We start from the raw sequence: 11,907 nt of genomic DNA on the forward strand, positions 1-11,907 counted from the left end.
AACGATCTGCCCACCATATTCACACAAGTCCGAAAACAAAACCGGTACGTGAATATGCGTCACGTACGCCCCACCTTCCTTCCTTCCCTCTCTCTGACTGCCTCTCTCTCCCAAATGCTTCCCTTCCAGCCTGCACACTTTCCATTTCACACACCCCTCCCCCTGACATCAGAGGAGGCAGAGGCGCTCCTTCGCCCCGGTCCAAACTCCACTTACAAAGCCCGACATTCTATCTGTCAGAGAGGAGACCTGCATGGACAAAAACCGGGGACTAATACCCACGTTTTCGTGCGTTTTACGGCGATGAGGGATTCCAGAGGCTTAACGCAACTCCAATTACCAAAGAAGAGGCTATTAAGCTCAATTATTTGTTAGAAGAAAAAAAAAAAAAAAAAAAAAAGAGTGGGGTAAAGGAGAAAGGGTGTGCATGTTACTCGGCGGGCTTCATTTCCTCGGGGCTGCAGAGCAGGAGCTGGATGACATGATGCTGCAAAGTCCGCTCACCTCCACGCCGTTTTCTGTCAAGGATATCCTGAAGCTGGAGCAGCAGCAGCGGCAGCAGAGGCAGTCCGGGTCCCTGGAGCTCCAGCTCCCGATCCACACCCAGCAGCAGTTAGCCGGCTCTCCTCCCCAGCAGCAGCAGCATTTCCAAACCCCGCCGTCCTGTATGCTCGCCGGAGCCCGGGACAGTCCTTCCTTCTCGGACGGAGAGGACAACCTGGCCTACCTCAGCTCGCTGGCGGTGCGGGAAGAGGACCGAGGGGAGACCAGCTTGTCCCCGGACATGTACGTCCACCCCGGCCTGCAGGGAGCCAAGCTGGAGGCCGCCGAGCTGGACGAGCAGGAAAACAGTGAGTGTGAAGCACAACGGGCCGAACAAAAGGCATAAAAAAGGACACGTGAAACAATAACTGTTACAAAAATATCAATCAAATGTTTGTTTTTTACAGAGAAATATAATAATATAAGTGCTACAACGTGAATTGTAAACGCAGGCAGCTGTTATGGATGTTAAATCTTACATTCCCAGTGTCCAGGTTTATCATTTAGCATGTTTAGCCACAAAAACAGCTTAACCTGAAACCTGAACCAAACGGATGTCACGGTGTGGAAATGTTTCCTCTGTTAACGCACACGTGGATTTGTTTTGTAAATTAAAACTACAACTCTAATTATTAGTAATAGCTTAATAGCCACATAATAGGTACGTTTTAGCCATTTATCTATAAAGCTCAAACACACTGGGAGCCAACTGGGAAAAAAAGAAAATACATGTAATGTTCTAAATAATCCTGCAGCTCTGTTATGGCTTATTATTCCAGTATTTTAAATATTATTTGATCACTTGAGTGAGCTTAAAGATGAACCGCCACTATAGTTCCAAATATAAGTTGTGCAAAAGTGCAACAAAAAAAACATTAAAAAAAAGGGGGAAGAAAGATTGTTTTTCAGAGATATTTTCTGATCTGCAGAAGAGTGTCTGTGCTCGGAGAGAGAGGGAGAGAGAGAGAGAGAGAGAGAGAGAGAGAGAGAGAGAGAGAGAGAGAGAGAGAGAGAGAGAGGCCTGTCCTCGGCTGTTCCACCTCCAGACGACAAGACATGATCCCAATAAAGAGCTATATCAAATGGTGGAAGTCAGTATCACCGCGGCCAGAGGCCTGAGCCGAATCCAGTAAAGTCTGGAAATGTCAAACACTTTGTAGTGGTTCAGCTGCGCCCCCGTTATGCCGAGTCTGTTATGATGTGTGGACCATAAACCGACCAATTAGTTTAAAGAGGCTTGTAAAAGAAATGACACGGCGAAGTAGCGCTAATAAACACAGTCACAGTCAGACACATCTTCTTCCCACGGTACATAGAAATATTCATTAGATATAAACAGTTTTTAAAAAAGCTGCGCGTGTCACTCAATTTTATACTATTTGCCTAAAATTTAGAATTAGCCAAGTCTGTATTTTAGACGAAAGAGATTTTTTTTCCTTCTATTTGTTGCACGGTTTATCTTGTAAAGCTCAGCCTCCTTGTGTTTTATATTTTATTGTCTCATCATTTATATATATATATATATATATATATATATATATATATATATATATATATATATATATATATATATATATATATATATATATAAATTGCTTAGCAGTTTTGTTGTGCACTCTGGCTAAAAGCTTTTGTAATTGTATAGGACATTGCTAATGAAACAAAGGGAATTTACCATGTTTGTTGTCGGTGGCTAATTGTGGAGTTTAGAGTACCGTGATTCTGTTCAAAACCTACCAAAGGTGAATTGGTTGTAAAACTATTAAAATTAATTAAAACTACTAAAAAAATAATAATATATATATAGCTTAAAAAAAAAAAAAATATATATATATATATATATATATATATATATATATATATATATATATATATATATATATATATATATATATAGGTATTTACATTTCATGATTTGAGACACAGCCCATACTTATACATATACACTTCTTACGTGACTTTCCAACCTACCCAGAGAGCTGTGGTTTGGTGTCCCGGGAGGAGGCATCGGAGGGCGGGCAGGGCGACTCGGAGCGGCCGGTGCAGAAGCAGAGGAGCCGGCGGAGACCCAGGGTGCTCTTCTCCCAGGCGCAGGTCTTCGAGCTGGAGCGGCGCTTCAAGCAGCAGCGCTACCTGTCCGCCCCGGAGCGGGAGCACCTGGCGACCACCCTCAAACTCACCTCGAACCAGGTGAAGATCTGGTTCCAGAACCGCCGCTACAAGTGCAAGCGGCAGCGGCAGGACAAGTCTCTGGAGGCGGCGGGGCAACACCACCCTCCCCCGCCCCGGCGCGTCGCCGTGCCGGTGCTGGTCAGAGATGGGAAGCCGTGTTTGGGCGGTGCGCAGAGCTACTCCGCTGCTGCCCCGTACGGATCCAACCCGTACAGTTATAACGGATACCCAGCGGCATATACATACAACAACCCCGCTTACAACACCAACTACAGCTGCACGTACACCAGCATCCCTGCCCTTCCTCCGTCCAGCACCTCCAACGCCTTCATGAACATGAACTTGGGAAGTGTAAGCGGCTTCGGCGGCTCCCCACAGGCCCAAACACACCAAGGGACGGCGGTCACATCCTGTCAGGGCTCCCTGCAGGGGATCCGGGCCTGGTAGCCTCACCAGAACACATCTAGTGTCTCTATTTTTTTCCTCTTTCATTTTCGTCAACCCACAGAAGTGTGTTTGTGAAAACGCCTCAGAAAACAGTATTTGCTTATATAATGGATCTGAGTTTGGATTCTCCTGTCACTCATATTTCTGGCTAGTTCAAGTGTATTATAGCCGAAATGAGTGCGAAAAAAAAAAGGCTGGACGTCTCACAGAGGCATCTGAACAGTCACACAGCTTGGGTGAAATTTCATTTTGTGGCCCAATAATTGTCGGTGCTCTAGTTTGGCACTGGTAGGACTGAAGCACAGAGGGGGGGCTTGCGCATTTCTCCTTATTCGAACTGAAAAAGATGATTGGTATTTTTTAAACGTATGTTTCCAACATGGTATATTTTTTAGGCTATATGGAGAGATTGAATTGCTTTAAAGTGTTGTTGTTTTTCTTTTGGTTCAACAGAGATTTGTTTTAGTCTATTTCACATCTATTCAAATAAATCAGAGAAAATGAGAAAAAGGTGCGTTTTGATTCTGTATCCGGGCAAAAAAAAAAGATTTTTTTTTGTTTTTTTGGGGGGATGTTAGCTTCACTGTGCGGTGGAAATAATGGCAAACACATCGCCATCGCGTAACTGCATTTCTCCCTAAAGAATGAAAAATAAATAATCATATAATAACAAAGAATAATCCAATAATGATTGCTCCCACTGTGCCCAGAAGTGAGTCAGATGCACGGAGGCAAATTTGGCTCGTAAACATTTTAAGGGGAGAGCTGCTGGAGGAGGCCAGGCCACAGGGACTCTTTGTCCCGATGCCAGGCGACGTGAAAGGAGGACGTAATTCTCCATTTGAGGTCCTTTAAAAAGGACGCGATTAAGCACCTAAAATACCCCCGAAGAGCGAGCTGCAGCCGGGCTAGGGAGTGGGAATAATGGCTCTTATTGGATTGTCGGACAAAAGGTGTGTGGTAGGCAGAGCCGGGTACTCAGCAAAGACAAAAGCGCACTGGAGCCGTGAGATTGACGTCCTAATATTCCCATTTGAGGGACATTCTGCGAGGAGAAGGGGACACGGAGGAAAAATGTGGTCACTTTTGTTCCCCTTCAGGAGGCTTTTTTTGTTCGCGGAGAAAAGCTCTCCGAGATGCCCAGCCGCGAGGCTTCGGGGGCAGCCGGGCTGGAGGTTATGGCAGCGGGGAGGCGTTTTTTGTGAAAGAAGGGGGTATTATTGCTACAAGTTTCACCATTTATCCCGATTTGGAAAATGGACAGGGGGATTTTAAGTGGGAGGAGGGAGCGAGGTTCGTGTCCTGTAGGCTATTATTACAGTTTAAGGGTTTTTATTTCAGATCAGACCGTTGTTATTCTCACAGGTAACAGAATAATCCTGGGGAAAAAAAGAAAAAGAGAAATGCTATCATAAATACGTAGAAGTAAATGTAAGAAATATTACTCTAATATTACATAGATTCCACGTGTCAAAAGGTCCTTATACGCACCACAGACGGAAGGAAAGTCCTCACATGGATATTGATTTATGGATTCAATGTTTTTGGGGTTACAAAAGGATCTCCTTGGAATGGTCAATTATTGATTCAATGAGTTATATAATCCAAAAGCCTAATGAAATTGTCGTTTTTTGTTTGTTTGGTCAAAGCTTGGTTGATTCCTGAAATAATCCATTCAGAAAATCAATGGACAACAATTTGACTCATTTTTAAATAGAAAATGGCAAACTTTATTTCACTCCAGCTTCTCAAATGTAAGAATTGGCTGATTTTCTCCGTTTTATGCATGCCTTATTGTAAACTGGACTGTAGGTCGCACAAAAGAAGACATTCGAAGACTTCACTTTGGGAAGTTAAAAGTATGTTTCACTATTTTCAGACATTTTCTAGACTAAATCATTTTTTTTGATTATCCGAAAAAAAGCAACAGTTATAAATGAGGGCAAACTAGAGCTGAAACCCTAATTTGGTTTAAAAATGAGCGATGTTTAAAAGGTTAAGATGCTTCAAGGTGCAGCCTAATTGGGGCCCATAAAGAGCCATTACGCACAAATAAAGGCTAAATAAATTACACGCAGGGGTCAATTTCAGACCAAGCTCCTTTCAAACCTTTGTCTTTCTCGTTAACGGGACAAAACACTGCCAGCTGATAATTCTTAAGAAGAAAAAAAAATGACCATGGAAGTTGAGTGAAAATGAGGAAATTAACCATCAATTGCTGTTTTCCACTGCGCGTAATTGTTCCTCCGGCCCGAGAACAGTTGTTTCCCACACCCATTCGTTTATAATTACACCCGCACGCATGTCCTAATGTGAGACAGCAGCTAAGACTGAGAACAAACAACAGGAGCCACATTTACTAAAACATCTCCCACTGGAACCTCCAGACCCCCGTTTACACTGAGAATAGGAGTGTGGGGGGGTGGGAACAATTCCGATGACTGACAGGAGTTCAGTAGTGCGTCAAAATGAGGAAGGAACAGCCAAATACAATGCTCTTCATGTTGTACTATTTTAAGTACAGATATCTTCAACAGATCTTCTAAATTGGTCCTCAGAGGTACTGGGTTTTTTTTTCTTCCAAAAATTTAAATATGTCCGAAAATATACATTAACGTGAATCTAACACATTATTCAAAATAACATTTAATTTACACATTATTGATGATAGGCCTATTACAAAATAGTCTGTTACAAGTAAAAGTCCTGCATTGAAAATGTTACTTAAGTAAAAGTATTAAAGTATCATTAGGAAAATGTACTTAAAAGGATTAAAAGTAAAAGTACTCAATGCAGAAAAATCCTCCCATTTCAGAAACTGGAAACGATCCAAACAGTTGTGTGTGTAATGGTCTAATCGTTCCAGCTGGACTTGTAGGCCGTTATATTGCTGGCTAGTTTAATTTATAAGAAAACAACGTATTTTTATTAACTACATGTGTTTTGTGTGCAGAAATCTTAATGTGCAAAAGTAACTAAAGCTGTCAGATTAATGTCTTGGAGTAAAAAGTGCAATATTTATCTCTGAGATGTAGCGGAGTAGAAGTAGAAAGTGGCGTGAAAAGAAAAGACTCAGGTAAAGTAGCTCATCATCTGTACTTACATACAGTACTTGTACCACCACTGTATGTGAATGTCAATTTTCATCCATCCGGCCCAGTTTAATATGCAATTTTATACAATCTATGCAGTCCCTGCTCCGTCTCTCCTTTAACTAAGGGCTCCTTTGCCTAAAGAACTTTGAAGACCCCTGTTTTAAGATATAGCTTCAAAATAAGTTATTATGTCCTGACTCGGTGAATAATTGTACTTAACGCACATTTTGTTGTTCCTCTCAATTGAAGCTGATTTATGAAGACCGGATAGAAGAAACAAATGTTACTAAATGTCGCCGTTATCGGCAGTGATCAGTGCGTCTGTGCCGCTCCTCTCCGTGCCAGACAGCCGGTCTGTGCATGCGCTCAGATTGAGATCTGTCCGTCTGAGCTGTTAACCAGCTGATCTCCTGTTTGGGGACAAAACAACGTTAGAGTCCACCGGAGCAGCCCTAAAGTCTTCTCCTTACTAATGGGGATTAATTGAGAGGTAAACAGAGAGCTGATAATGGCTCTATGCGCCCCCGAGGTGCTGCCCGCACCGGCCGCAGGACAGAGACTGATGGAGGGAGGCAAATAAAGGCGAGACACCGAGGCGTCTGGCAGGTAAACACCACTGCCTGCTGGGCCGCCATCCAGCGACAGTACTAATACTAATACATAATAATAATAATATGAATAAAGAAGATCAACAACAACAACAACAACAACAACAAGACAAAAAGAAGAAAATGTGATAGAAAGACTGTTACACTAAAACATATCAATAAAGTAAATGGGGTTAGTCCACAACATTGTCAGTGTCATCTTAAAAAGTTCTATTTAGTAACTTACTATTGTTATATTGTATAGCTATATTACTTTAGACACTTATTGACACGCTGTTTTCTTGTACCTTTAATTAGGCTCTGAGCAACTGCAACTAAGCTATTTCCCAAATAGGTTTTCTGATTCTGATGCTGGAAAAAGTAAAATATATTATATATATATATATATATATATATATATATATATATATATATTTGAAAGCACACACATTACAGCCTATTTCAAACCACATCTCCAAACATTCACTCCAACAGTTGGAAATTACATTTTCTGACAGCCTTAACAGGCTACTATTGATTTCTGCAGGGCTGTTGTTTCAACTGTTACAGGTGTTCCTGTTATTGTCAACAGTATTTTTACTGTTGTGGCTCCTTGAGGTGGATAAACTTTATGTACTGTTAGAAAAAATGTACTGTTAGAAAAAAAAAATCATGTTCTTTAAGTAGTCCACTTTAAAACGTAAAATATTTTCCTTTAAGTATGAAGTAGCAGGGAATGGAAATACACAAGTAAAGTATATTTATCTCAAAGTTGTACTTGATTACGTGAACATAGTAATACCACCAAGCCATGAAATAACTGGCCTTTAAAAATATCTGCCTGCCTCTATGGGAAGTTAACATAGGGGGTACTGACTTATGCCACCTGTATTTTAAGGAAGAACATTCATTTATGTACGATACATTTTCCTAATTGTTTTAATTAAGGCATTAAGATCAATTTCCAAAAGATGTTTTTTTAATTCCTCTTTTTAGTCAACTTTAGCATGGGTTTATAAACTTATGGGCACCACTGTAAATAACACGAATCCATTTAAAAAAAAAAAAAGAACATATGTACATGCTAAAAAAGGGGAATGATAAGAGCAAGAAGACAAAGAAAAACATGAAATATAGCCTATACACATCCATAATGTAAATAAAAACTAACCTAAAGACTTATTACTGCTGCCAGTGCTACTTCTTGGAGTATGACCCTACCTAAAGGCCATTCGTTCTTAAAGGTAAAGGTACTTTATTTTCACATACACATACACGTAGCGAAATTCATTCTCTGCATTTAACCCGTCCCTCGAGGGACCAGCTCTAGATCTGAGCTGGTGCCTTGATCAAGGCCACTGACTGGAGAACCTAGTACATGTTTTTTTTGATGGTGGCGGCGGGGGGGACCGGAGCACCCGGAAGAAACCCACGCAAACACGGGGAGAACATACAAACTCCACTTCACTCCGGTACCACGACCTGGATTCGAAGCCAGAACCTTCTTGCCGTGAGGCCACAGTGGTAACCAGTGGGCCGGCATGCTGTCTTACACAGACATACAAACTTGCGACACAGTTTTTATTGTTTGCTCCATCTGTTAGCTTGCTGATCTGTTTACACTCCACCCAACAGCTAACCACAGCTGCTCTCCGACTCTCTGCCCGGTCAGACACCAGTCATCAGTGGTACTGTACACGGCGCGTGCGTTTGATTTTCATACTCGGATTTGTTGAATCTCTCTTAGATTCTTTTCAAGATTGACTGTATTATTAATTCAAAGTATTCTTTTTGATTTCAACAACATCCGAAAACTTCTGTGTGTATTAAATACTTACAGGTTCCCATGACATGCTGCTTTTTGGATGCTTTTATATAGACCTTAGTGGTCCCCTAATACTGTATCTGAAGTCTCTTTTATATAGACCTTAGTGGTCCCCTAATACTGTATCTGAAGTCTCTTTTATATAGACCTTAGTGGTCCCCTAATACTGTATCTGAAGTCTCTTTTATATAGACCTTAGTGGTGGTCCCCTAATACTGTATCTGAAGTCTCTTTTATATAGACCGTAGTGGTCCCCTAATACTGTATCTGAAGTCTCTTTTATATAGACCTTAGTGGTCCCCTAATACTGTATCTGAAGTCTCTTTCCCGAAATTCAGGGAGCATATTAATGTCTAAAAAACCTCATAAAGAGAATCTCTCTCAGATTCTTTTCAAGACTGACTTTTCTACAAAGGTTTTTCCACACAGATGTGAGTTTCATTTGAGTTTCGGGGGAACAGTGTGAGGGATTGCACGGTCTCCATGATCCAACGGTGGCACACGAGTCACTGTGATGTCCTCACTGATATGCTGTATGCACATTTACACGGCTACAGGCTCCTAATCTCTTCATCTAACCTTGATTTGTTACAAAACAATCTGTGTTTTACATCTCTACTCTGGAGGGGGGGGGGTTCCAACTGCTTATCATTCATTCAAACATATTATTTCCGATTTCAACAACAGAGACAACTTTTGGGTGTATTAAATGCTTAACCTTGGATCGTCACTGATCAGTAAACCAAGTCATTGACGGCTCCCCCCCTGGCCCCCCCGCCCGCACACGTCACCCACCCTGAGGGGAGATCCAGCGATGCTGATCGACACATTATTGGGATTTTTCTCTAAAAACATGGACACAAAGTAACACATTTTACTATTAAGATAAACCATTAAACATAAACATTACACTATTTAGGACTAAGATCTGTAAATTCAGCATGTGAAAGTTCAGATTTGGATACCATTGCTACCTGAATCTCCTGTTAATATTTGTTTTAAACAAAGATTATTTATTATCATGCATTTTCAAACCCATCATGTTTTTATTTTTAATTTTTATATAAATTGCAATGTAATGTAATTGTAGTTGTTGTAAACAAGACAAGAATGTAATGGGATCTTATCTAGTGCACACATGTATTTATATTTGTATTTAATGTCGTTCTCATGTTAGGAGGCCTATCATTGTTTTTAATGGAGCCTATTGTAACTGTATCTGGCCAGGGACTGCAGATGAAAACTAGCCTTCTGGCTAATTCTGGCATATTTACAGACATGTTTATTAATATGCACTGTCCCTGACAAATAAAGATACAATTAAATTAAAAAAAAAACAGGACATTTTATATATTGGGGAACAAAAGCAGTAATCTCAAACTGGTCTGAGCTGGTATTATAGAAGAAAACATTACAAACACCAGCCGAGCAGTCTGTCAAAGACTTTCTAAATCAGGTCTAATTAAGACTTTTTCTCCAATTAATTATTTCTCTGTTAGTTTAGAAATGGAAAATTGAGCGGGAAATTCTCAGAAGTTATCGGTTATCAAAAGTATTTTCAGAATGTTTTCAACATTAACGTGTATGGAAGAAGCTTTGTGGGGAGCTTAAAAACTGATTTTAGAAAAATATATTGTTGCTTAAAGGTGTGTCACCGAATATTTGACATAAAATAACCCAAAACCTGTTTAATGATCCCATTTCTAAAAAAAATTAAAGCTTAAAATTTGTTACACCTGCGAGCTTTACATGTTTGATGACACATTTTCTATTCAAATGTTCAAAAAGAAGCTCTTCAAATATTAATTTCAAAATAAAAAAGTCACCAGTTTACATTCAGTTCTTGCATTATCAGCTGGTCCCCATCAATTTATGTTAAAGTGCTCATATTATGCTCATTTTCAGGTTCATAATTGTATTAAGAGGTTATATCAGAATAGGTTTACATGGTTTAATTTTCAAAAAACACCATCTTTGTTGGGAGTCGCACATGTGCAGTAGCTAAGTAAGGACTACTAGCCAGTCAGAAGCAGAGTATGAGGTCGTGCCCTGACAGTACCTAGGTAAGGACTACTAGCCAGTCAGAAGCAGAGTATGAGGGCTTGCCCTGACAGTACCTAGGTAAGGACTACTAGCCAGTCAGAAGCAGAGTATGAGGGCTTGCCCTGACAGTACCTAGGTAAGGACTACTAGCCAGTCAGAAGCAGAGTATGAGGGCGTGCCATGCTAGCAGCTAGGCGAGCATTATAACGTGTGTTACAAAGTGACCACGTTTGTCTCTGAAGTAAAGGCTGGACTACAATAGAGCTGTTTGGAGCAGTTGGTGAACAGTGTTTTCTGTTGGAGATGGTAAGTCCCTTTGGGGGGACTTTGGGCTTTTTCACTTTGTAAACCTATAACGTGCACAAAAAAAGATATATAACACAATAAAGGAAAGGGGAAAAGCCAAAAAGCATAATATGAGCACATAATTCTATTAAAACCTAAAACGTACATTATGTCTCTTTACTCTAACATGGATACTGAGGCTTTAGTTGTTATTGCACTCATTACACAAGTTCAAACTAAGTCATGTGTTAATGCTTCTCGTCTTTTTGTATCTCGATCAGTTTGGAGAGCGTCTCCTGGCTCGCTCTGTCATAACACCCACATGTTGGTGCAAGAGGTGCAGTCATTTGCTGCTTACTGTATGATTGGTCATTAAGGAGCAACACTCCTCACCCCCCTCCCCCCCCCCCCATCAGAGGACAATCAGCCGCTCAGGCTGCAGAGCGTAGGACCGACAGGCCCAGACAGGCTGCATTCACACACAGAGACTCCTCCAGCTCATGGCAGAGGGATCTAAACTTACAGCAGAGGCTCTTACTGCTCCAACAAAGGTTTAGTTTTAACATTGGGGCGGACACACAAACACACACACACACACACACACACACACACACACACACACACACACACACACACACACACACACACACACACACACACACACACCGGGGATTCTGGGGGTCATCCCCTAGAAAAGTTTGAGAGTCTTAATATCAAAATCTTAATTTCCTGCGTTCAAGGAAATAAATCTGTTAAATTAAGTTAAAGTTCTGGCAGCATATTACCCGGACTTTGCTGTAATAATAAAAAACACAAAAAAATGGAAATTATGTGTGTAGCTAGAGTTAAAATACAGAACATTTTTCTTTTAGGCCTATACAAACATTCTCTTATACGAAGCTGCCTAGTT

The 11,907-nt window shown here is 40.8% G+C and overlaps 1 protein-coding gene across 1 annotated transcript; it reads left to right on the forward strand.

Moving 5' to 3' along the window:
- Nucleotides 1–466: 466 nt before the first annotated feature.
- Nucleotides 467–3,162, forward strand: LOC114547721 (homeobox protein Nkx-2.5-like). The gene is made up of 2 exons (XM_028567063.1): nucleotides 467–851; nucleotides 2,519–3,162. Exons 1-2 carry the CDS (start codon nucleotides 482–484, stop codon nucleotides 3,160–3,162), a joined length of 1,014 nt encoding a protein of 337 aa, XP_028422864.1. The 5' UTR covers nucleotides 467–481.
- The last annotated feature ends 8,745 nt before the right edge of the window (nucleotides 3,163–11,907 follow it).

The sequence above is a fragment of the Perca flavescens genome, chromosome 2, assembly GCF_004354835.1.
Source record: "Perca flavescens isolate YP-PL-M2 chromosome 2, PFLA_1.0, whole genome shotgun sequence".
NCBI classification, from domain to species: domain Eukaryota; kingdom Metazoa; phylum Chordata; class Actinopteri; order Perciformes; family Percidae; genus Perca; species Perca flavescens.

What these genes read in the sequence shown, in the direction of transcription:
- LOC114547721 (XM_028567063.1), top strand. Translation starts at nt 482, where the DNA reads ATGATGCTGCAAAGTCCGCTCACCTCCACGCCGTTTTCTGTCAAGGAT. An exon ending in GCTGGACGAGCAGGAAAACA is followed by an intron (nt 852 to 2,518) that starts GTGAGTGTGAAG and finishes CAACCTACCCAG; the next exon opens with AGAGCTGTGGTTTGGTGTCC.